General features: G+C 31.2%; 3 protein-coding genes across 4 annotated transcripts in view; 2 read left to right on the top strand and 1 right to left on the bottom strand.

Annotated features, from left to right (window-relative positions):
- Positions 1–780: 780 nt before the first annotated feature.
- On the top strand, positions 781–5,865 carry LOC130900696 (succinyl-CoA:3-ketoacid coenzyme A transferase 1, mitochondrial). 2 transcript variants are annotated; one of them, XM_057811479.1, is made up of 9 exons: positions 781–1,062; positions 1,303–1,420; positions 1,471–1,576; positions 1,659–1,885; positions 2,252–2,508; positions 3,677–3,966; positions 4,448–4,664; positions 4,722–4,797; positions 5,479–5,865. In XM_057811479.1, exons 2-9 carry the CDS (start codon positions 1,340–1,342, stop codon positions 5,791–5,793), a joined length of 1,569 nt encoding a protein of 522 aa, XP_057667462.1. In that variant the 5' UTR covers positions 781–1,062; positions 1,303–1,339; the 3' UTR covers positions 5,794–5,865. The 2 variants fall into 2 exon arrangements, with proteins under 2 accessions (XP_057667462.1, XP_057667471.1); XM_057811488.1 differs by having other exon boundaries at positions 912–1,067.
- A 1,271-nt stretch (positions 5,866–7,136) lies between these two features.
- Positions 7,137–8,666, bottom strand: LOC130900689 (mpv17-like protein 2). The gene is made up of 3 exons (XM_057811467.1): positions 8,179–8,666; positions 7,736–7,974; positions 7,137–7,403 (listed from the first exon to the last, which is right to left on the bottom strand). The coding sequence occupies exons 1-3, from the start codon at positions 8,435–8,437 to the stop codon at positions 7,215–7,217; spliced, it is 687 nt and encodes a 228-aa protein (XP_057667450.1). The 5' UTR covers positions 8,438–8,666; the 3' UTR covers positions 7,137–7,214.
- Positions 8,667–12,072: 3,406 nt separating this feature from the next.
- LOC130900615 (actin-associated protein FAM107A) overlaps positions 12,073–27,196 on the top strand; it is a 59,975-nt gene continuing 44,851 nt past the window's right edge. The window contains exons 1-2 of the mRNA XM_057811333.1: positions 12,073–12,365; positions 12,470–12,527. Of these exons, the coding sequence (XP_057667316.1) occupies positions 12,492–12,527 (36 nt within the window). The 5' untranslated portion in view covers positions 12,073–12,365; positions 12,470–12,491. The remainder of the gene's footprint in view (positions 12,366–12,469; positions 12,528–27,196) is intronic.

The raw sequence follows: 27,196 nt of genomic DNA, 5'->3' as shown, positions 1-27,196 counted from the left end.
ATCAAATGGAAAATAAAATTATATATTAATGAAATTCATATAGAAGTATATGGTAACTTAAGCACTGTTTTAGACGTTTCAAAAAATACTGTAAATCATGATATTTATGTAAATAATCTTATGTAAATGGAATATTCACTCTGGAGAGACAAAACACAACTACTTTTGTTAGAATAGTACACCATATTCTTACTGAAATGAAGGAAAGTCGGTTGTCCACAAAAATGTATAGTACAGTTCTCTTTGTACCAACCTAAGGGTTTTCGATGAAGATATTGTTTGTTACTCGAGCTCAAATGTAAAGTGAACTGAATAATTTATATAAGGATTATAGTTACTATAATTTCTCTTTGTTGTCGAACGTTATGTTTTCTATTTCATAAGACTTAGTGAAACAAAACATCTATCATCATCTTCAATAACTTTCCCTTCTCTAGAGAAGAGGACAATCTGTGTATATGAAAAAGTGTCCGTCGAAATGCGTTAGATGAAGATAACGCCACATTACCATCGGGGTAAATGTTAAAGGAAGCACCAAATATTATTTACGCCCTGAACAACTTGTTGCAATTTTGTACGATGTAAATAATTGAAATTTTCAATACACTAACATCATTCTGGAAGGTTTTTAAACTGTTATTTCTTAGTTAAACACTTTTTCAACTCTTCTTGCATATGAGATACTCCTCCTCTCTACTTTCCATAATAATATACATATCTCCACATTAGGTTTTCTGCTTATAATTGACAATTACATAGTGTCAAAAAAGTTTATTGTAGTGTTGGTTGCCTAACAATACACATTTTTAGCAGTATTATTTTCTTTTCTTTTGTAAATTAATTTAGTTCTACCCACTAGTTATTTACTTTCTTATTTCCAATCTTCACCTTAGCATTACCTTGACTTCTCACCTCGCATTACCTTGACTTCTTCTTCTTGTTCTAAAAATTTGACTATAATTTTTGGCTAATATTCCACAACATGAATGGAATTACGTATAATTATTTGCTAAAATTATGGTAGTAGGATAGTACGAAAAATTTCCTAGTCAATAGAAACCGGTAAGGTAAAATAATTTTATACGAATTAGACATAAGTACTGTGAATATATCTAGTTAAAATTACGCTCAAACAACAATTATACATTTCTATTTAAAATAAAAACATATGATAATTTTTAATAATATTACTGATAACCTTTGAATTTATTATTTAATTAATAATTAAGTACTCAATCTAATTGTAAATTCATAATTCTTATAGCGATTGTTGAAAACGTAACTTGTTCGAGTTTGTTTTAGATTTTACCTGATAAGAGTTCTTCATTTATTTACAAAAATGTTCAAATCTCGACTACTTACAAAAACCTTAGGAATACAAATTTGGAAAAGTTCTTGTGTATCACAAGATGTTACGAAGGTAAGAAATGATATAAAATACAGGATTTACATTAATAGCTTGTTTTATAGGTTACCATTTGTTGTTTTGCTACAAAATGCCCCAACAAAAGAAAAATATATACATTGGAAGAAGCTGTGAAGGATATACCTAGTGGATCTACATTACTTATTGGAGGTAAGCTTTAGAATATGACAAAATAAATATATTTTATAATATGATGTTCGGAAAACACATGTTTATTAAAATTTACTACTAGGTTTTGGCCTCTGTGGTATACCAGAAAATATTATAGCTGCTTTATTAAAACATGAATCTAGGGATTACACAGTTGTGTCAAATAATGCAGGGACAGATAAATTTGGATTAGGTTTACTGTTGAAGCAAAAAAAAATCAAGAGAATGATATCATCTTATGTGGGTGAAAATGCAGAATTTGAGAAACAATTTTTACAAGGAGAATTAGAAGTAGAGCTCACGCCACAGGTATTTAGAAATATGTTTAGTTTAATAGGTCAATTCTGTTAATCTACAGTACTACTTACAGTTCAAGGTCTAAATCAGCATATAATTACTGATTAAACTAACAGTCTTTTATTAGCACTAGTTTGAATACAATGAGTTTATCATTTATATATATTAACTTTGCTATTAACATCCTGATTTAAAAGTTAATAGTCAATTCTATTTATTACACCTATTTTATGTTTAGTGTGCAAGATAACATATTTTAGTTTTTATATAAAAACAGTGTTAAGAATTCTAAAAATAAAAATTACTACTAAAAATGCATTTAACTACTGAAAGTACAAATAAAGATTCTATACTATATTGAACTCTCATTTTTAATAGGGTACTTTAGCTGAAAGAGTTAGAGCAGGTGGAGCAGGTATTCCGGCTTTTTATACTCCCACAGCTTATGGAACTCTCGTACATGAGGGTGGAGCCCCTATTAAATATGACCAAAATGGTAAAGTAGAATTAGCTAGCAAACAGAAAGAATCTCAAATGTTCAATGGAAAACCTTATATCATGGAAGAAGCCATTACTGGTGATTTTGCGCTTATCAAGGCGTGGAAGGCAGATCCTGTAGGAAACCTTTTATTTAGGTAATAATAATACATATCATACATATATATTTCTTCTCAAAAATTTGTGTGTGTGTGTGTGTGCGTGTGCGATCTTCCGTTCATGTGATTATAAGGAGAGGACTTAAATGGAATTGTTAACTGGCCTTAGAAAGTACCAATAATAATTTCTTAAAGCCAAGTTACTATTTGGTATGGACATAGATTATAGACTTTCTGGATACACACTGCCTATTTGTTAATACTTAAAGCTTCTTTCAAACCTGATGCGACCTGGAATTTTGGTCATCTGTCACCAATGCTTTGAATATCCTTGATCTGTTTTAAGGTTTAATTCTTCTACTGATATCTCTAACCTGTATTCAGCATATAGTAGCAACTTTCCCAGTTGTAAATTCTGATTGTGTTAGGTTAGGTACTATGAATATGTTGGTCATAAAACTGGCTGTTCGTGAAGTGATGTGTTGTTCAAAAATAAGCACTGCTACCAAAGCTACTGGAAATGGTTAGACCAATATATAATTATGAAGTTAAGTTGAGTGATGGTAGGGTGTGAATGCATATTTTTCAATATATTCAGCACTCATTATTTTTAATCATAAATTTAAAAAATCTAGCTTCATTCTCACATTGTTCAGTTCACAAGAAAAACAATGTTTATTGCTTTTTAGGGGACTTCTATTTTTTGATGATTGGAATAAAACAACGACTGATAGATTTATTAGATTAAATTTGAAAATATATGATTATAGGCATAAATAGATAGGTAATGCTATAAAGTGAAACCTAAGAGGAGACAGTTAAATATTACAATTAAACTTTGAAACTCAAAATATTTGCAATCAAATCCCCATTAATGGTGTTTACCTAGGGAGTCTTTAATTTATGGTACATATCACTAATCCAATTCTGCCAGTATATTTAACTCAGCCTTATCACTTTCTCTTGGTTCATTTTTTTGTATCAGATATAAACTCTTTGATTAAACTATTAAAGTGATATTATAATATTTATCATTCTAAAATATTTGCTCTTGTAATCCTTGAAATATTTTTAGACTTATTTCAATCATTACATATCATTGGAAATGTTGGTCTCCCTTAAACTTGAATGATTAAGTGAATATCTTGAATTGTTCCATGGGTCTCAATGAAGCAGATAAATATTTATTAGTACATATGTTTCACAGAAAGTCTGCTAGAAATTTCAACCATCCTATGGCGAAGGCTGCAAAAACAACAATAGTCGAAGTAGAAGAAATAGTAGAGTTGGGAGAAATTCAACCAGATGAAGTTCATTTACCAGGTATATATGTTGACAGAATTATACAAGGAGAAAAATATGAGAAGAGAATAGAAAAAGTAACTGTTCAAAAAAAGGCGAGTAGTACAGATTCTGTAATAAAGAAAAATCCGGCAGCAGCTAACAGAGAAAGGATAGCACGGAGGGCTGCACTGGAGTTTAAAGACGGAATGTATGGTATCCTTTAAAAAGATAAAAATATGGTTTTAAAATTGAATTAATATAAATATTTTCTTTATGTGTAATAACTGAAATTAACCATTTATCTCTTCTAAATGTGTATGTGATGAGCTGTAATTTTGATTTTGCAGTTTAATTTTACTTTTTCCCAACCATAGTTTAATTTTTTAATTTTGTGTCTCATGGTTGATGATGATGCATATAATATTCTTGATAAATAATATATGATATTGTTGAGTTAGGTAATTATTTTTCTTTGCAGGTTTATCAATTTGAAGGGACTTTGAGCAATATTTTTTCAATGTCATTGCTAATTCCTAAATCAAACATGATTTAGGTTCCTTTAAATTCTTTCAATGGGAGAATTTAAGTACCAACTTACCAACAGAAACAGTTAGTTTAATACTGAAATAATAAAAGTGAAATATTACTAAAACAAAATAACTAAGATATCATTTTTCTTAATGTTTTATTGCAGTTAATCTAGGTATAGGTATGCCAATGTTGGCCTCCAATTACATTCCTCCAAATGTAGAAGTATTCCTACAATCAGAAAATGGAATCTTAGGTCTTGGTCCCTTCCCAGATCCTTGTGAAGTCGATCCAGATCTTATTAACGCTGGAAAAGAAACTGTTACAGTGGTACCTGGTGCATCTTTCTTTGGCAGTGATGAAAGTTTTGCAATGATCAGAGGGTGAGTCAATTGATAAATGTTATGAACCAGATTATTCTACTTTTATTTAAATTTTAGGGGGCACATCGATTTGACTATTCTAGGAGCAATGGAAGTTTCACAGTATGGAGATCTTGCAAATTGGATGATCCCTGTAAGTGCATTCCTATATTTTTCTAAACAAGAAAATGTATTCTTTCAATTTCTAGCTGTGATATAGTATGGGTGTCTTTAGTATTATTAATCTTTCTAAATTTGAAGCATTTCAATACAATATGATTGCATTGAATTGTAATTATCCATCACCATAACAAGCACAGGAGATATAAGATCTATCATTTGCTGGGAGTATTTTTCAGAAATATTAGCATACATGTCCTCAACATAATCTGCAATCTGTTTTATCCAAATTTTAGAAATACATCATTGATAAATACATTTTTGAATAATGTGCTGAGGGGTGAAAATGTTTTGTTTTCACTGAAAGATGAAATAGATTTTAAATTCAAATTCGAAAAAAAAAAAATTGGTATGTGATCATAAAAACTGCTAGCAATATCGCACATATCAGCTTATATAACAATTCAGATTTCTACTACTGCATATACTGAGATTAAGATATTTCTTTTGAAGTGAAAGTTTTTGACTATGATTTCTTCCCTAAGTTTTAGATATTATAATTCAAATAACTTCTTTAGTTGTTCTCTATATTCCCTTAACGAGTGAGTGCCATTTTTCTGTAATGTTTAATTTGGTAGCATGCTAAATCACACAATCACTGAATTCAAAAACATTTGAATGATATTTATTGATATTATAAAGTATATTCTTCTAGGGGAAGTTGGTAAAAGGTATGGGAGGTGCAATGGATTTAGTATCTGCTCCTGGAAGTAAAGTTATCATTTGTATGGAACATTGTGCCAAAGATGGAGGGCACAAAATATTAGAAAATTGTACATTACCTCTCACTGGTAAGCAAGTAGTAGACATGATTATTACAGAAAAAGCAGTGTTTACAGTAGATCGTGAAGCTGGACTGAAACTCATTGAAATTGCTGAAGGTGTTGGTGTAGAAGATATTTTGGCTTCCACAGGTTGTAACTTTGAGGTAGCTGAACATCTTAAGCCAATGGGTCAAATAGCACAGTGATAAAGTTGTATTTAAAATTATATGTTTATACTGTTTTACAAATTACCTTGAATAAACTTTTACTATTGTTAACTTCTTGCAAATTTTTCTTAAATAAATTAATATATATGAAAAGTAATTATATATTTTTCAACCATTTGATAAAAAAATTACAATAGGGAGGTGAAATATAACGATCAAATTGTTAAGTTTTAAGTTCAACTATTCTAGGATATACAGATTTTTAAAAAATGTGTAAGGGGTCATAAAAATATTATTACATAACGCATCTGGAAGTTGTTAAAATGAATTGTTATTGTTTTAAAAGCGTTTGCGGTAATAATAAATAAAACAAGAGATTTCTAATTTGCAATATATGTGTATATTCCAGAATTATTAAATCACTCATAGTTGCATCGAAACAATAACGAATACTGATAACGAAAACAAAATAAAAATGGCGTACAATACAGTCCAGGGAAAGGTAAACGAAAAGGGTTGCCAACTTGGGAGAGCAAAGTAAAAGTGACTGACAATACCAAGATTCTCCATAACACATTAATGAAAAAGGTTGTTAACTTTAAATATGTCATTTTCCTATTTATTTTATTTAATTAAAAAATTAGTGTTACGTAACGCATTGTTCGAACCACCCCCGCCGTCTGTAATGCATCGTAACGTTTTACCAGTCCCCTCCCCCAAATTGCGTTACGTAATACTTGAACACCGCCTAAAATTGAGTTTGAAATCAGTGCAGATTTTATTTTTATAACAAATATCTCCTTCTATGGCAATAATTATACCTTGACAGCATATGGGCATGATTCAAATTTCATTTCTGATTATTTTACTCATAAATTTTCACATTTTAATTAGCTTATAAGATTCTCATGTATATTGTGAAGAAGATTTAATGCTTGTTAGTAACTATTAATTACATGGCAATATTATTTGACTAGAAATATGAGACAGGAATAAAATTAAGCTAGAAAATCCAAGCTAAAGTTGTTAAGGTTAAAGTTATACACAAATGAAAAATTACACTGAGGAGTTCATTTTTGTGAATAAACACGTGTGTTAAGATTTATAGTAAAGGCATGTTGTAATCACAATAATGAATTATATTTTATCTACCATTACAGCATCCTGTTTTCATTTTCTTACTTCCCTAAAACATGAAAATTAAAAAAATTATTAGAAAATTGAAACATGGAGCAAACTCCGTGATTTCACATTATTGGAAGCATAACAAATCTATTTTAGTCATAGGGACGACTGAAAAAAAATGAAAGTGTATGGAATGAACTTAATGATGCTCCACCAATTTTATATATCAAATAAGGAAGGTAAATAAAAAATATATATTCTTGAAATAGTCATTATCATTTAATTTCCCTAGTCATTCCATAACAAATATAAAATATATAAAAATTAACAAAAATTCAATCTTTTCGTACTTTTTCAGGAACTTCGCTGATTGTATTGAGTAACATATCTTCAGGTTTGTACTTCATAAAAGACAAAAATACATTGTACAACATGGTTACTGCATTTATGTACAACACTTGATACTTAACTGGTACCAAATAAAAGTTAAGATATTGTGTAGGTGGCCAAATTATCCAATCTACCTAAAAAACCAAAAATGTAGGGTAAAAAAGATGTGTAAGAATTTTGCAATCAACATGACTTTAATTTTCCAGAAGCAGATATTCAAAGTTCAAAGTAGTTGTTCATTGTGCAATTTTGAAAACATGTTTTTTCATTAAAAAATTATCAAAAGTGATGCACTATACTCTATAGCTTAAAGTGATGTTTTTGACTAGCCCTTCAAGCTTTATACTAAATACATTGTAAATATATCATCTATTGTTTGAAAACAAAAATCTATGCTTTAAAATACTGACATAAAATGAAAGATTCATTTATAACTGCAATAATAAACTAATATAAATATACTTACTAAATAAACAGTATAAAATTTATTTTGTAATTCAGAAACTACTTCCTTCAATGGTTTCATTTCAAGTGCATTCAACCCAAAGAAAAATGCTACTATACACAATGGGGACATTACAAATTGATCAAGCATAATCTTCCACAATATAATCTTTGTTGTCCTTTGTGGCCATTTTTTTGCAATTCCAATGTAATAGTAATGATGAGGGGGGCCCAGGGCTAATCCCACTATGAACATATGGGCTGTAACAAGAAAAATATTCTAAATTAACCATTTAAATCAATTGAGAGAATACAAAAATTCAAATTGAAAATATTTATTGTTTTTAGGAAATAACAAACTGTGACTGTTTATATAGTAGCAGCTACTTTTTCATTGATACAACAGTTTTACTCAATATATGCACTTATTCCTAAAACTTTACATTCAATTAATTAGGTACTCACTTAATCGCTTGAAATCGTAACGTTTTTCTAACAATTTTTGTCGAAATTCTATCTCTTGCTGACATAAATCTCCAATGAACATCAATAAACCAGAGGTAACAGTGTTTGAAAGTAATAAATACTTTTTGCTAAATAATATACTAACCCCAGCTCTTACCGGAGTATTCTTCGTATTATCCTTAGCTACATATCTTCGACTAGAGTGGAATTTACTGATACTTTTGCAACTTCTCACGATTTTCGTAAAAATTTTGTGCATGATTTTATTTTAGGTTATGTAACCTGTCACCACAATTATTGCAGCATTAAGCAATTTTATATTGACATTAATCACTATTAAGTAGTATTTATGCATTTAACTATGAATGATTTGGTACCACATAAAATTTCATTTCAATTTTTCAAAAATAAACTATTAATTTATCATAATCATAATTTCAACAGTCACATTTTCTTGTCTCGTGGCACAAGGCGTCGTACGTTCCCATGACAACCTCAAACCAATAGGCAACTATCTTAAGAATTAATTTTGCTTATAGTCCAGGTCCGGCATCGCAGAATTTGTGTTAATAGAATCAATCGAGGTAGAACTGATTTAGATCTATTAAGGAAGGAAATTTGCTGATGAGTGTGTTTAATTAAATTAATATTATTATTGTGTGTATTTTTTAGACTTTATCTTTGAATTCTCGCAAAATATCTATTTTCTAAACAAAGATACGAGGTAAAATAGGTATATTATGAGATCACACTTTAAAATTTAGTAATTTTTGAATTTTATATAATCAAATTGCGCATCCTTTCAAATGATAGTAAAATTGAAAATAATTTTCAGTGAATTTTTATAGATAATTTTTGCTTCAAATTTGTACGATCAGTCGTCTCTGAGATGAAGTTATACTTATTGTTTACTGCTGATTTACTACCAACTAAGTCAACTTTAGTAGCAATCTACGCTGATGATAAAACCCTCCTAACGTCTGATATTATATTGAAATCGCTTCAAGAAATCTTCAAATAGCCTTAGAAAAAGTACAAAGTTGTTTAGAAACAAAGCGCACGAAAGCCAATAGCAGTAAATCTGTTAACATGACATACACTGTGAAACTGCTAAGGGATTACTCTAAATGGACAATAATTCAACATTTCGATCATGCCAAATATTTAAGTATGTTTATAGATCGGACACTAATCTGACAAAAGCACACTTTCGCCAAAAGGGCAGTTAGGACTAAAACAACACTATTGGCTACTTGGAAAGAAATCACAACATAGACTCGAAAACAAGTAATACGTAAAGTGATATTTAAACCAATTTGGTCATATGGTATACAACTCAGAGGCATTGCTAGTAACTCCAACATTGATATCATTCAGAGGTATCAAAACAAGATATTACCCATAATAGTGAACTCGCCATGGTGCGTAAAAAATGCTGAGATCCACAAAGACCAAAAACTTTGCTTATTAAGGACACTATCAAAAAGTTCTATTAATCAAATAGTAAAAGAGTGTCATCATATCCCAATAAATTAGCAAAAAACCTTATGAATTCATTATCAGAAGAGACAAGACGAAGGTAAGTTCCAACCTTCCGACCTTCTCACCAGGTTTTAACTAGAATGTCTGATTTTTAAAAAATTGTCTTAATAGAAAATTTTTGTTTATATTCTAGATAGGAGTTTTCCCAGGAATACCCTCTAAAAGTCAGTTGGTTAATTTACTTGTGTAAAATAGGTTAACCTTAACAAAAACATTTTTTCAATCAATAATGTCATGGCACAGTGTTTTGAGATTTTTCAGAGAGTGTAATCTATATTATTTAGAAAAAAGAAAACAATAACTGGTCAATATTGAGTTATTTTTGAAACAGTTTATCTTCAGTCTCTGAAGACGATAACTGTTTATCGAAACGCTCGTCAGACAGTGTAATTGTGAGTGTTGGTGTAGTGGTAGTGTAAACAGTATGTTCAGTATTAACAGTTTCGCGAATATTCTCATTTTTTATATAAGCAGGATTAAAAGATATTGCAACAATTACAAAATGAAAAATATCTGCATCTAACGGCCAAACATATAAAATTCTACCTAGTTTGCTATCTTTTGTATCAAATATCACAACAATATATTCGACATCCTATTACCTCACCATGGGAAACTAATCTGCTTCTCGAAATGACTCATGAATAGATGAGTTATGAACGGTGATAAGCAATTTTCTATAGCTGCTCATACATTTTGTTTATAAAATTTATTTTTGTACTGAAATGAATTTTGTTCCATGCATAACTATATTCTGAAATGGTTATCAAAGGAATTTGTAAGTTTATCCATCAAACCATATCTTCTTCTTCTTATTTTAAGACTATGTCTTGTGTTTTCAAAGAGGCAGCCTAAGTTGTGACTCTGAGGACCAGCTCTCATACCAGCGCTTTGGTGGTCTTCCAGGCGGTCTACTTGTATTGGGTCTCTCTTCCTTTGCGATTTTCGTCAGTCGATCGTCGTCCATTCTATTGACATGATCTCTCCATGCTCTTCTTCTAGTTCTGGCCCATCTCACTATATCCGGAACGTCACACATTCTTCTAATTTCATTGCTCCTTATTCTGTCTCTTAGTGTTTTCCCTGTGATTGAGCGTAAAGTCTTCATCTCGGTCAATCTAAGAATCCGCTTAGTAGTTGCAGTCTCCGCTCTCGTTTCTATGGCGTATGTCATATTACTGGTCTGACACAAGTTTTATATATCCGTGTTTTGCTTTCGATTCTTGAAAATTTATTCCTCCATATCACGGTTCGAAGGAATCCTGATATCCTAGATGCTGCTGTTGTTTGCGTTTTGACTTCTTGTTTCAAGTTCCTATTGCTCGTGATGTTAACCCCTAAATATTTAAAAGACATAACCTGCTCTACACTTTTATTATAAATTGCCAGTTTGCATCTTCTTGGTTCTCTCTCTATTGTCAAGGATTGTGTCTTTTGTGTCGATATGATCATAATGAATTTTCCTGCAACTGTTTCAAATCTGTGTAGCAGATATCACAACCGCGTCATCAGCGTAGCAAACTATCTTAAACTCATGTTTTCCCATTCTGTATCCTCTGCCTGCCGTTTTGACTTCTTTTATGATCAAACCAGATAGTTTTTCATTTAAAAATAGAATTTATTATTATATGTGGATTCGGAAATTAAAGATGGGAAAATTTTCCGCAGTCCTTGAAATCTTTCTGGACTCTACTCTGAAATCAGAGTAATGATATAAGTGTTGGTGTTGTGAAAGTAAAGAGTGTGTTCAGTATATACATATTTCAATAGTTTTGATCATTTGTACTTATTGATTTTGGCAAATTATTCATTTCTAACATAGATATCTGAGGAAATACTTCCGAATGAATAAATGCTAAATAAAATTGGGGAGATAAAACTGGTATGAATTAATTAAGTACACGAATTTATAGTAGTAATTCACCAATCATTACAAAATGTATTATATTATAAAACATAATTTTTAATTTATTAACTGATATCATTGAATAAATAATAGTATTCTTTATACAATGCTGATATCAAGGTTTATAATACTTTGTATTTAATTTTTTTAAATCAAGTTTCTACCATATTCTCGTATATTCTGCGTAGTCAGTCATAAAATAATATTTGCTGTTGATTTTTTCTGTGATATTGTCTCTTCATTCTCTCTTATTGTTACAAATAAGTGAACAATAAATAAAAAAATATGAAATAAATTGAAATTAATTCATTGTGTTCTTATTCCCTATAGAAGTTGCCAATCAAGTATGTAATATTATCTCCCTAAATTTTTCAATGCACCCCTTGTGGCGGATAATGTGTAATGAGTGATGAGTTCTCTCGCATGCTCTTCTAAACAATGAAAGTGCATTCGTTTCATAAACGATTTCAAAGTTCTTGATTTACACGCCCGCTCTAAAAACAAGTAAGCAAGACAGCTACAACATCCAGTCATCATAATAAAGAATGTTTTTCAAAACAAAATCAGCAAGCGGAGTGTATTCACCGCCTTAGTAGAGGATCAGTCGTAACACGTAGTGGATGGCTACCATAGATTGCACTTTTAATAATAATTGACACTCGACGGTTGTATCGTGTTTGAGATTTGAATCGCGTATCCGGTACATTACAATTATTATTTGAATTACGTATTTGTAGCGGTAAGTCTATTAGGCATAGTTTTGTTCGTTGTCATGCATTGTGGTATTTTGCCGCGTTTCTACATGTCTTAATTCCTATTGTTTTGCTTTTTAAATTGTTTCAGTGACCTTGCGACTTATTTTCTCATGGATGTGCATACTTTCCGTGAGGTTGGAATAAAGGTGAGTAATTTATTTCTATTTTTATGACATATGTAGTGGAATGATTATATTTTATACAGTGAGTAACATTTTTATTCATGTCTATATATGTCTATATATTTTCAATTTTACTCCACGTTTTTTTATGTTTATTATATTTAAATAGAATAGGTTAAGATAATTGACTTTTTTATAAAACATTCATTATTTATATACATGATGTGTTGAAAAATAGGACGCCTGTTCATATTCATTTATTTTATTTTTTTGTCTACTTAAAAAAATTCATCTATGAAATATTTCGGCCAGTTCTCTTTGCAATCCTTGAAGCATGCTTTTTGATATGCTCTTGAGCTCTTCTCAGGATACTATCTTTATCCCATCAATCATGGCAAAATGTTTTATAGGTCTTTTTAATTTTTGGGAATTAGAGGTTGTGGCGGTTTTAGTAGTTGTGTATGGGAATCCGGTTTTTGGCGAAAAACGAACGAACAAGCATAGATGATGCATTACCGTGATTTAAAAGCCATAAACTACCGAGTATTCTCATAGTAGCGCTCCATTCAAATGGTGTTAAAATTCAAATCAATATTTGTTATTGAACTTTTAGAAGAATCCAGCGAAAAATACTTTCATATGTGAGGGCGTACTTTTTAAGATCGAGGCGGCCCATTGGGATTATTGGACTTTGGTTTCGACATTATAAACTTTTCGCACAAATCTAGATCGTTATTGATGTCACTCACCAACTCAACAGCTTTTTTCTCCAATCTCTCTTAAATAGCGTTTCATTTGTTGTCGGCTTAATTTTCGTATTGTCGACACTGGCATTGTTTCTTTACATATTTCGGCAACAAGTTTTATAATTATATTTTAAATATATTTTGTTTCACTAATATACCAAAAATAGTTTTTCACAGACGCAACTATTATGTTGTACCGCGAGAATTCATTGAATCATTTTTAGTGCACTTTAAATACTTTTTTAAGTATGATGATGCTATAATTTTATTAATTATGTTAACCAAACTAGAGAACAATCAACTTTATATTTGTTAGGTTAAATTTACTAAGAGAAACTAAATAGAAACTTTAATGATGTGGTTATTAGGATTAAACATATTGTGTTAACTAGGTAGTTATCCACTGAGTAAATAAAAATCAAATAAAAATTTCATCTGACCCATTCGTTTTATGTCTTTTTCACTATTGGTATATGTATTTTAATAAAGTGTAAGCAAAACGATAAAAACGTAACCGACAATATGTAGAACGAGCAAAAAGTGAACTTATAATCGAAGATTATTTATCTATATTCTGTTTGGTTAAGCGTTAGACCATATTCTCGGCTAAAGGTCAATTTACAATCTTTTACACTTGCGATCGCATTGGTGCCCTCGTTCGCGTTTAACATAAATTCAACAGATTGCGAAGTGTGATTTATAAATACAAACGCCCGCAAACGTCAGCGCCACATTTTTCAACATAGTAAATTTTGAATAGTTTCGACGAGTACAGTGTCATCTGCATAGTGCAAATTATTTAGTAGAATGCCGTTAACTCTTTTTCCGCTGGCATCATTTTCCACAGCTTTGGTGAAGATTTCCTCTAGGAGGACCCCTGTCTGGCTTCTCGATTGATTTTCACTGCATTCGTCAGTTTGGACTGAATGCGAACAAGCAGTTTAATTTAATTCATTGTATCTATTCTTTATGAGAAAGGTTTTCCGTTCTAATCATACACCACACACCGTATCAAGACATTATAGGTAAACCAAGCCTCCTTTGTGCCGAAACCGTTTTTAAATCCAAACTCTTCTTCCAGTTTTTTATAAATCTTACGGTAGATGACTTCGAGAGAGACCTTTAACGTGCGGCTCATCAGACTAATAGTGTGATTTTCTTCGCATTTTTGGGCTTTATGTGTCTTTGGATTGTGACGAACGTTGATTGCATAGATCTTATTAAACAGGACAGTTATCTCAGCTAGATATTGTTCCTCAATTAGCTTTAACGCATCTGCTTTTCCATTTCGAGCTGATTTTATTGCTGCATTTACTTCTTCTTTAAAATTGATGGTCCCATTTCAGTGTATCTTAATTGCATTCCTCTTTCAAACAATCTATGTATTTAAACAGTTGTTGTATACATTTTCATATTTTCATGAATTTATTTATATAGGCACCACAAATTCTATCTTATCTCTTCGTCCATCAAATACGAGTGCATTGAGTAAGTTGTTGAGCAATGTCCTAGTCATGTCATGTTTGTTGAGTTGTTAGTCAGACAATTTTTTCACGATAATAAGCAGAGGAATTTGAAAGAATATATCTCTCAGACTCTAACTTTTGTTATGATTAATTTTCATCTTCATATGGTTGTACGCATTTTTCTCGTTCGAATGATCGAATCTCACCTTCTTCAAGGTGCTCGTACAACAAACAGCATTCCAAAATATTGTTCTTATAACGTTGGCCGTTGTTTTAAAAATTACAATAAAAGTTTCACTAGGACCATCACAACGTTTGATTCAAAGGTTAGGTCGCAATATACGAGATACATCCAGAATGTAAAGAAAAGACTTTCAGGTACATATTTATTGGCAATAAGTACAGCAATGTTTCGGCTATTTTTCAAAAAAGCTACCACGAGAATCGTGACACTTTTTGGAGGATCAACTTTTGTATCCTCTGCCTTAGCACTTTGCTATTGCGTATGACAGCTCCTCGTTATCAAAACGCTCATGGAAAGAAAGAAAAGGATTTTTTTAAGTGCAAGAAAACGCTTGAGGAAGATCATAGCAAAAGAATGGATGATTAAACAACCCCCTAGCCAAATTCTGTCTGAACAGCTGCTGTGGACGAGCACAACACTGACAGTGAGCATTCCAGGCCTCTTGTTTTGTATGACATATCGCAATTTTGGCAATGTTTTCAAGAACTTCGTCACCGGTAACCGACTGATTCTCAAAGGAATAAGAGTTTCCAGGTTGCACCACGACTACCACCCTACTGGCATAAAACGGGACCTATCCAGCAGGCACACGATTGATACGTCATAGATATTTTATCCATGCGCAACTAATTACTTGACTTCAAAAGATTAAACATCGGGAAACTTTCTGTATGTGTTATGCTATTTGCGTATGAATAATGACTAAATAGGTGAAATTATTAGAGAATGAAAACTTTTTTCTTCTGACAGGTTGATACCACACAACTTGTTTAGTAATTTAATTATCTAAAGTCTACAGATAATAGATATTAATTTACAAAATCAGCGGTACATCCAAGATTTATTTAATGGGATAGGGAAGGCTAAAAGGGCAAATATTATATAATGAAGCAATTCAAATACTATTTCAATGTTGTTTAACCTCAAAATTTTTCATTAATTACGTACGTACGTACATATGATATCACATATTAGTTTAACATTGAGTCTACATTAAATCTTCATCGTTGGTCGCTATTGATCAACTATAACCTAGTACCCAGTGAAACAAAAAAAAATTAAAGGTTTGTTTTGGGGGGAAGGGGTGTTTGTGAATTTACAGTCCGAAATCCTTCGCCGTACGTCCTTCAGTGTACATAATACACTTGCGTTATGAATAAAGACCATAGAACCTAATAAAATGCATATTTTGCTAAGAATTCACGTCCTTATTATTTTTTGTGGATATTGAGTGTTACGGCTTCAGCCAGAAAGTACATCTTATATATTAAAAAATTGATGGTTTCCATTCCGAGTCCGTTCAAGCGTTCTACCCAACCGATTTACTTAATTTTTTTTTCAATGAAAGGTATTGATGCACAAATCAACCATCGGATTTCATCTAATTTTCACCATTCTCAAGTTATACTCAAATGCGATTTCCCCCTGTACATTACTTATGGGAGTTTTTCACATACACACGTTCTATCCTCAATATCTCAGGTTCTATTCAAGATAGAGACTTCGTTTTGGATTAAGAACACTCGCTGAAACACCTTCTTTCTTTTGAGTTTTTGAACACTTAAATCGGTCGAGTTGGAGAGGAGCTAGGCGCGGACATTCAATGTGGAGTTATGGATTTTTGTAGGTTTTTGGCAATTTTTCTACATTCAAAGATCTATATCTCAGGTTCTAAAATAGCTACAGAGTTCGTTTTAGTTTAAGAACACTCGCTGAAACACCTTCTTTCTATTGAGTTTTTGAACACTTAAATCGGTCGAGTTGGAGAGGAGCTAGGCGCGGACATTCAATGTGGAGTTATGGATTTTTGTAGGTTTTTGGCAATTTTTCTACATTCAAAGATCTATATCTCAGGTTCTAAAATAGCTACAGAGTTCGTTTTGGTTTAAGAACACTCGCTGAAACACCTTCTTTCTTTTTTGACCATTTAAATCGGTTGAGTTGGAAAGGAGCTAGACGCGGACATTAAATGTGGAGTTATGGATTTTTGTAGGTTTTTGGCAATTTTTCTACATTCAAAGATCTATATCTCAGGTTCTAATATAGCTACAGAGTTCGTTCTTTTCTGTTATAATGATTTCTGACACTTATTTAATGGATTCGATGCGAGCGAAGCGGCGGGTAAAAGCTAGTCCACCAATGTAAAAAAAAGAAAGACCCGTATGTTACTTCTTCGACCCGTATATCCCACATAAACCACCATTTTTATCAACAACGATGATATCATGTATACATACACTGATTCACTTAAAAAGACATTCATCATTTACATCCTTATATTGAAGTGTTCAATTACGCTTTGAATATTAATGTTTAATGGAAATAGATCAATTGTATAACGTTACTATTTTTCGCTTTTAATTTTTTATTTAATTAGTCTTTATAATTTATTTCTTCTTGCCCATATCACAAACATTAATTTCATGGACGTACTTACTTAATACTCATACGGTATTCTCTCATTTGTTTGAATAACGTTTATTGAATTAACTTTTTTAAATATTCTTTTCTCTTAGTGCGTCAGTTAAATAAATTGAATTCACCTTCTACATTTGAGAATTTTTCCAGAACTTATCGATCTCTAAATTCAGTCTCATATATAAAAAACGACATTTTTTTGTACAAATATACACCGATATTTACCTCTAATCTATAATTAGACTAGGTATGAACTGATAGTTTAAGACGTTTAAATAATCAATCAAATTCTGGAAAAAAATCCTATAAATTTTTATTGTTTTTCACTAAAATTAAATCTAAATTTAAAAACGATCCGAGAATATTCGAATTTAGAGAGAAAACTGACAGCATTTTGCCAGTCTGACATAAAATAATTTAATGTTATGCTATTATTAATTTATGAAATAATTTTTTCGCAGTGAAAAGAAAATTTATACTTAATTAAAAAATGAAAAAGAAAGTGGAATTTAACCTAAACATATTATGATAAATATTAAATCTCACATATAAAAACTTAAGATCAAGCTTAAATAGTATGTATTTCTGAAAAAACAATATTTATTTCCACGTGGAAATAATAGTGCGTATTTTAATTATTGCACGAACAATTTTCAAGTGTCAAACATCCATTATTAAAACGATTAAATCAACACTGTGCCGTTCGATCATTAACTGTGTCTGCACCTTCAATTTACTGCCACGGCTGCTTCAAACTTTTGTTTCCAATAATATAATACTAATTTTTTATATAAACGTATAGTCAATAAGCAAAGAGAAAATGATTAAAAGAAAGTAAAGTCATAGTACTCCTCACAGAATTAGAGACTAGTCTTAACAAGTTACGGCATGTTTAAATTGAGGCGTAAACATTTTTGTTAACGTTACTGATGATACACTACTTGTAGTAGGTTTTAGATAAATAAATAACAGTATTTCGTAATGGAAGCATGCCCAGGTGGTTATGATTCCGCAACACAAGCTATTTCATATCGCTTTATAAGCCCACTTCCAATAATATCAAAAAAACTAGATAAAATACAGTTGCTCCCATAAACGAACTCATACCACACCGCCAATTCGGTTTCAGACGCGGTCACTCTACAATTCAACAATTCCACAGGATAGTAAACATAATTAAAAAACCATCTAAAAAATGGTGTGTTCTTCTAAACGTCCAACAGACGTTCTACAGAGTCTATCGTGTTGGTATTCTTTAGAAACTGAAATAGTAAATCAGTTCAAATAACATTTACCACAAGAAAATCTGTCCGCAAATGTGCATCAATAATATTCCAATTGTCAAATATTTAGGTTTGCATATTGATGGAAAACTTATATGGAAGACATATATCAAAAGGAAGATAAAACATTTAGATCTGAAATTGAAAAATATGCACTGGTTACTTAACAAAAGGTCTCAACTAAGTCTCTAAAATAAATTACTTATCTACAAAACTATATACCAATGTAGTCATATGGAATGGCTATAGTAAACCGTCAAATATGAAGATACTTCAAACATTTCGATCCAAAATACTCCGTATGTTAAGTAAAGTCCCTTGGTACGTTTCTAACCAAACAACATCCCACTAATCGAAGATTAGAACTATTCCATAAGATGCAAAAATCGATCCAACGACATTGAATTGAATAAATACACAACATTGAATAAATAAATCATCTATTCAATCAGCCACTAGCAGAGAGAAGATTGAAGAAGATCTTCCACAATAAATAATCTCAGAGTACCGTCAATGGATGGTCCTGACTCACTTTAGTGACTATTTACTTATTACTCGATTCATAGAGTAGATTATTAAAGTGCATTAATAAAGAAAATTTGAGTGGTTGTCTTTATTGACTGAAATAGGAACTCCTAAAGGCCGCTTAACATGGAGCAACATATCGTGCAATGCAAGACGCAATTTATTTTGATCAGTAGAGGAAGCTTTGGTGTCATTTGATTCTAGTTCCAGGGAGAAGTCTAGTTACTTTTGGATGGACAACCAAGCAAATATAAGTCAGATCATCAGATTGATTGGGACATTTTTGTAAAACTTGTGGTAAATATAACCTAATTTTTGGCTCGTGATATTTGCTGCTGGTATTTATTAACTTTATTTTGATCGGCGTCCTAATGTGGTAACTGGAAGTTTCGACTGTGTCAAAATATTTTGATAAAGGTCGAAACGTCAACTTTCACTTGTTATTTTAAACTGATATTCTATTGAGAGACAACTAAAATAAAGAATATTCATTACGAAAAACATATAAAAAGGTCTAATAAGTATATATAAAATTAAACCAAACCTTGCTCTAACCATTAAATCAGTGAAAAAACTAACTTGTCATAAAAAAATTTCGACTTTTTTCGAATTTTTCCTCTACCCCCTGGGCACAATTCGCCCGAAAAGGCATTACTATTCGAGGCTTTCGTTTTGCCTCGTCGCTAAATTTGCATAGGTACCCGACTACATAGGCTGTAGGAAGACGACTCGTTTGAGGCCGCGGAGCGACTCGAATTCGGGTCGCAAAATCGACGAATTGTGTCGACTAGGACCCACATCGTATGTAGGTCGCTTGTTTTATTTAATTGGATGGTTTTAAAAGTACATAAATATGTAGATGTGTAGAATTTGTAAAAACTCTCTGATCTTGATAGATTATTTGGGTCCAGTTTTGTATGACATTAATTAAACAACTAACAATACGTAGGTACTTGTTCAAATTTGCTTTTCGAATGCAAATTTCTGTGATTAAGTTTCCTAACGCGTAAAAGAAATTTATAGCTACAGTATAGTTACAGTTCTTACAAGTATAATAAATTATTATTATTACTATTATTTGAATTCTTTTTTTTTTAAATTATTCTTTAATAGATCCGTGTTTATTACACTACACAGAAAAGGAAGTGTTGGTTTTGGTTAGGGTAAACATGACGCCTTGTATAATGCATTGAGTTGTCTCGCACAATTTCAATCGGCATTAAAAGACAATAAAACCTAATTTTTATCGATAAAATAAACAAAAAACAAATGACAATTGACAAATAAATATATATTTTACATAACACTACTATTTTTAACAAATTCTTATTTAACAGTTTCGTTTAAATCCTCCTCTGGGTGAATCTGAGATGATTAGTTTTTGCAATAACGTTATGTAACCATAGTTATCCCAATTAGAAATACAAATTCTCTATTAGATTTATCGTTTGTATGGAAAGTTTGTTAATGAAATCAACAAATATGGAGTCATATGGAGATACATTGATAATAAGGATAAAAAACTTTGCACCATGAAAATACTAAATTAGTAGCAGCCATAATTTAAATGTTCTAATGTTATTTCAACCAATGTTATCGTTAATATTATTTTTTTAATTGATATTTACGATTTACTTGCTTGACGAGTTAAAATAAAATGAACAAATTCGTATGTAAGATAAATTTACCCAATGTTACAATCTGCATATACAGTGCAACCTTAATATAACGTACCTCAATATAACGATTTCCTCGATTTAACAAATTCTTCGTAATCCCCTTGAATTGTCCATAAGAGTCAATGTAAAATAAACCTTTACATTATGAACATTTTTTTGGGAATAACCTCTTTATAACGAATTTTCAACTATCAAGAAAAAGTATAAATACGAATTTTGTCAACCCAAAACCTTTATATAAAATTACCTCCCTAATTGTTTTTAAATAGGAAATACATACAGTAATTTGATAAAAATGTGTTATCATTTATTAGTAGGTGAATAAAACTATTTTTACCTCTTTATAACGAATTTTAGACCAACCTAACCTCAACATAACAAACTCCAGTTCAACGAATTACTTGATATAACGAATATTTACTTGTTCCCTTACGATTTGTTATATCGAGGTTGCACTGTACATACATTTATTGTGGGTATTATGCAGTGATACATTTTGTTTGAATAATTTACTGTAAGTATACAAATAACTAATTGCACATATCTGTTTCAATGGGATGGCTGGGGTCATAAATTATCAATTCATAATAATTAACTCTATTATTATAATTTGCAGCCTAATACATCTTCCTTCCCTTCAGCTGGATAATAATAAAACCAAATATTCAACACTACATGCATATGACAGAAAAAAATAATGGAAGGATACATATACTGCCCTACAACTATTAAAAAGAAGATTATTTTATTTTTAACTCTTTTTGAAAACTATATTATGAGAAAGCTCAAGCTCATCATCGAAAATCAGTTGCAACTCACCAATTTCAATTCATACAAAAACACAATCAACCTTACATGATTTTGGCCCTCTTTATCACATTTTTTGCTTGAGCTTTTTGAATATTTCATGTTCGATACATTCATAAAATTTGCATTGCATGGACTAATCCAAATTCCAAAAATATAGACAAAGCGTTTCATCACAAATAACCAAACAAACAAACAAAGTATGTTATTACGATTATTATTTATGTGAGTTTATCAAAAAACTCTGTATAGTAATTACATATCGCGACAAAAAAAGTTGTTCACTCAATCAATTTATGGATAAATGTGCCAGCTTTTATTCGATTCCGCTGAAGCAAATGCAATTATATGCAAATGTTTTTTGTTTGTTTGAATTATTGATATTTACCGTTAAAATTATGTAAAACTATTCCCAACACATCGGAAAGTTATTTAATGAAGTAATATTTAACTTCCTAGTTGGCATATACAGAGTGATCACAGAAAACAGTTCAAACCGATATATGGCAGTGTTCATTAGATTTTAAGTTGCTAAAATATTTTTATTTCAACGAGACACCTACCACTTTCTCGACACAATTTGTGAAAATTTTGAACATCGTATTTTCACCTGTAAAACAATTTAGATTTATTCCTATATTATTGAAAAACGGGCATTTCATAGCTTTAATAAAATAAGCAATTTTTGTTCACATTGATTAGAATCCTACAACCATGAGCACCTTGGCCGAAGAACATGTGCGACTACAATTTTGTGAGTATGACTGACAAAATGAATACTAATGAAAACTTTCTTTTCAATATTCAATTTTTGGATGAAAAATACTTTTTTCTAAATGGTACTATCGGAATAATTGCAGTTACTGGGCTGACCAAAACCTTCCGTTACAAGGGGTGCATGTTCATAAATTAAACATATTGTAGAGTCTTTTTCGTCCCAAAATTGAAACAGAGTATTTGGAGGACAGTACTAATACGACTTTCGTAGATATAATAAAAAATTCTAATGAATACTCAGAAAAAAAGTCTTATAGTAGAGCGGTGCGTTGCTATGAAATGAATTTGAAGAAGATTAAAAATCCTGAAAGATCTGCTCCTTCGTTATCAATAGGAAAATATGGGGTAGCGGAGTTTTAACGAGGCCGTACGACCTGCGAAGACCAGCATCGCAGTGGTCGACCAAATGATGTGACGACTTCAAAAATGTTGAAGAAAATCCATGTGGTACATAATATATTAACTGCTACATTTAACATGAAGGAATTGTCTTCACGATACGAGGAATATTAGCAGATGCACACAAGCAATCTCGAAAAGACACTTGTTGTTTTTCAACGCAGTAACTATGAGTAAGTGATGAATCCATCATTATGATGTAGACACCACAATTACATATGCGTATTATGCCAATTTTGCCTAAGCGATTACCGGCTGTTTCCAAAAATTAAAGAACATTTCCGTGGTAAACGATTTTCTTTGATATACAGTCATATGTGTATGAATCAGTAGTTCACGTATCTTTCTTTCCTAGAAATGCATCGAATGGAAAATGTGTTAATCTTAATGGAGACTATATCGAATAATATATCTTTGCAGTTTTTTTATTTCATTTATCCAAGTCAACACTCGTGTATGAGTGAAAGTGTACTTCCGGAAATAGAATATTTTTGATAAATATCAATTATCCCTTATTCACATTTAGAAATGAATCATCCTATATAAACGAGTCTTGTTGGAATTCCATATAAATTGATTGAATAAATCAAATAATTATTGTTCCATCACGGAATGATTTGAAGGCAATAAATTTTAATTCTAATAAAAACTATTATAGTTTCTATTGGAAGGATAAAAATGATAAAACTATGAAATTGTAATGAATAGTACTATTCCAAATATTTAACGATTTTGTAGGTAATGTACATATGAAGTATTTCACATTCGGTAACTTGGAATATGATATTTTTAACACAATATATCACATTTTATCAAATCCAATTAATTAGAAATGTAAACCGATTCATAAATTTAACCAAATCATTATCATGGTTTAGGATTGAAACAGAAAATTGTACTGTTTATGAGAATGATTTTCATTTTATTAATAATAATTGCCGATACGGCGAAAATCACTTTTCTATCTCATTATTTGCAGAAGGTTACATGAAAATGATATGGTTCTATATTATCAAGAATGGTTTATATATGTATGTATAGATTTGGGGTCTCGTATGCACTGCGACCCAAACGATCTATCGTGACCCCTTTCTTGCTGCGATATTGGAAAACCCCATTCCTTTTAAAAAGTCTAGAATGTGGGATGACTTTAATTGCCAGAGATCTTTCTTCTTATTAATATACTAATATGACTTGCAGCTATATGTTTTTTCAATCAATCTTACAGCATTTGAAAGAAAATTATGTCACAAATCAAAATAAAAATGGTTGTCAGCTCTTAGTCGGCCGCAGCATTAGGGTTGCCAAGTGTAAACAGGTATATTATTGTTAATTAACTGCATTCACCGGTTTTTTTTTAATTTTTATGCAAAATTGAACATTGAACATGAAAATCCATGGTTGCCAGTTGCACAATAGCCGCAAACAGAGGTTGCCATGATTTTTGTGCGCAAGAGAGAAGATGCACGCATTGTTACGTGCGATGAATAAGGACAAAGCTTGGCAGCTGCGACACTTACACAGTTTAGGCATTTCGAAGTTTCATTTCATTATGTCCAAAAATTTATGTTTAATAAATAATAAGTGAAAAAATAATAAAACTCAATTTTAACAATTTTATACTATTGTTAACAGCACTTTCAAATGCTGAAGATTGACTGAAAAAACATATAGCTACAAATCATATTAGTATTTTAACGACATTAAAATTTTTACAAGGCAACCTATCCTTAATCCATTCCATGTACCCTCAAGATTCCTTTAAAATTGATTTCATCAAAAAAACAGATACCTGCAAGATCAAGCGGTGGGACCTTAGCCTAATACGCCTCCAGGTGTAGTGCTCTGGAGCTCTTTAGTGCTTCGCACTTCGAGAGAATGTGGATAGAGGTTTCGTCCTCTGTGCAACAAAATCTGCACACCGCAATATCTGCTAGGTCTAGTGTCTTCAGGTGTTTATTGAGTGCCCCGATAGAACTCCTGTTAGTATTCGTAGATTGTTCTTACTTAGGTTGATACATTCACCAGATATATTCTAGTTATAGTTTCCCAGAAAAGTCTTTATCTGGCTCAGCCCTTGTAGGTTGTCCCAATAATTGGTTTTGCTCCTATCTACCTTCTTTTTCAGTGCTCTTTTCATTGTTCTGTAGTTGATACTACAGAAAGGTTCGGGTCCCGTGAAGGACTTGTCTGCCCCCGCTTTAGCGAGCTGCTTAGCTATTTCATCTCGTTTAATTTTTCCAGACAATCTCAAACGAGTTTGGATTTTATGATATTGGAGCTTAGAGCTCTATAATGATCTCCTGTTTGTGATAATTCCTCTCTAGATTGAACCGAACACATTTTTCAATTTCATAAATAGAACGGTTTGAATAAATATATTCATATCATATAAGAATGTTCTAAAAAAAATATCAACTAAACATTTCAACTCTGAAAGTTTCAAATAGTTTCATTTCTATAATTTTATTCATGTTTACTCACTTGAATTTTAGTCCAAACTCAGCAATTTTATTATATAGTACCAACAAAAAATTTTGCAAAGCTTTATTTAAAAATCAGTAAACGTGACATGACAGCCATTTTCCCGTATACACTCTTAGATATTTCAGGAGTGCCTTGTTCAAACTGCAAAATGCGTCGACTTTTCACGCTCCGCTGAATGATTCACATCTTAATTGGAAGAGAATAAATTACAAGCTTTTTATCAAGTGCGGTAGTAGGTTTTATGTGAAAAATAAAATGATACCTTCCACAATTGACCTGATTTTCTCAAACAGTGCGTCCCTTTAAAATTATTTTCAATTTCATTTATTATTTTAATTGAAATATATAGTGTCGGTTTGCCATGTTTACTTTGTCTATTAAATGATCATATAAAGAGAAAATATTCAATGGTTTTAACCCAATGTTCAGAAAATCCTTAGAAATCTTGGTAAAGCCATTTTTTGAACTTAAAATTGTCGCAATGTTAAAATCTCCAAGAGACGTTTAAATTAGTTCGAGTTTAAGATTCTTTTCTTAGTTTGCAAAGTGCTTTTTTAAGCTTTAAATTTATTTTTGTCTCTTATAATACAACTTAGTTATTTTAACAATGAACCATCGCTAAAAACGACAGAATCCTTTGTTATTTTCTTATTCTGCCGAATTTTTTGGTTTTTTCAGTAGAAATAGAACTACTATAAATCGACATTTTAAGATATTATATAGTTCCGGGAATTGATGCAAAAAATTCGGAAATGAAATGACATAAAAACAAAAAAACAATGCTGAGACATAAAAAAATTCTTATACGAACCCTCTTTTCTAAGTTATAGGCCTTCAAAGCTACAAAATCAGAACTTATATTTAAATATATTTTCTAAATTATTCGAACATTATGAATTTTGAATGGATGATTACGTATGTCCATGTGTTTGACGGAATAAATAATTCTACACTACTATACATGTAGTCATGCACGATGGACCGCTTCCCTACTTCCTAAACGATGTAAAAAATCATCTTACTAACATTTTTCCTAATAGGTGGATTAGACGGGCAGGTCCATTTGCATGGCCACCACGTTTCCCTGAATTAAATACAATAGATTCATTTTTTCGCGGATATCCTAAAAGCTTGGTATGTGCACACAAGGAACGGAATGATCGATAAAATAAATTCCCATTGTGACGCTATAAGGCAGATTCTTGGAATGCTCTTCCAGTTCAAAGAAATATTCTCTGGAGACTTCGGAAGTGTGTAGAAATGCAAGGTGCCCACTTGGTGAACATTTATTATAATTTTTTCTATGGTTTTTATTGATAAGTTGTAGGCTAACCAACTAAATTTTTCTATATATATTGAAAAAGGAAAAACTGTCAACGGCGCGTATTATGCGAACTTTTTGCAACGTTTTAGCAGAGGAATCAAGCACAACGGCCGTATCTAGCTTAGAAGAAAGTATTTATTTATCAAGACAATGCACCATCTCACACATCTGCAATGGCCAAAATTAATAAATTTCTACCTCATGCACCCTATTCGCCAGATTGAGCCTCTTCGGATTATTTTCTGTTCCCAGACTTGAAAAAATAGCTCGTTGGTCAAAGATTTCCCAACAATGAAGAAGTGATATCGGCTTTTAATGGCTATTTTGAGGAGCTTGACGATTCTTATCGAACTTATTGAACATCGCTGGGAAAAGTGTATGGAGCTAAAAGAAAATTTTTTCCAATATTTTTGTGTGTTTTTTGTTGGGCCAGGTACTTCTGGGACCATCCTCGTATTTTCAATTATTAGACAATATTTATTCTCCTTTTTCTAAATATCTATTACATTCTGGAAGAAAGTATTGTACTATTTGAGTT

This window comes from Diorhabda carinulata, chromosome 1, assembly GCF_026250575.1.
Source record: "Diorhabda carinulata isolate Delta chromosome 1, icDioCari1.1, whole genome shotgun sequence".
NCBI lineage: Eukaryota > Metazoa > Arthropoda > Insecta > Coleoptera > Chrysomelidae > Diorhabda > Diorhabda carinulata.
The sequence above is the reverse complement of the archived record's forward strand: the minus strand, read 5'-3'. Positions and strand labels throughout refer to the sequence as shown.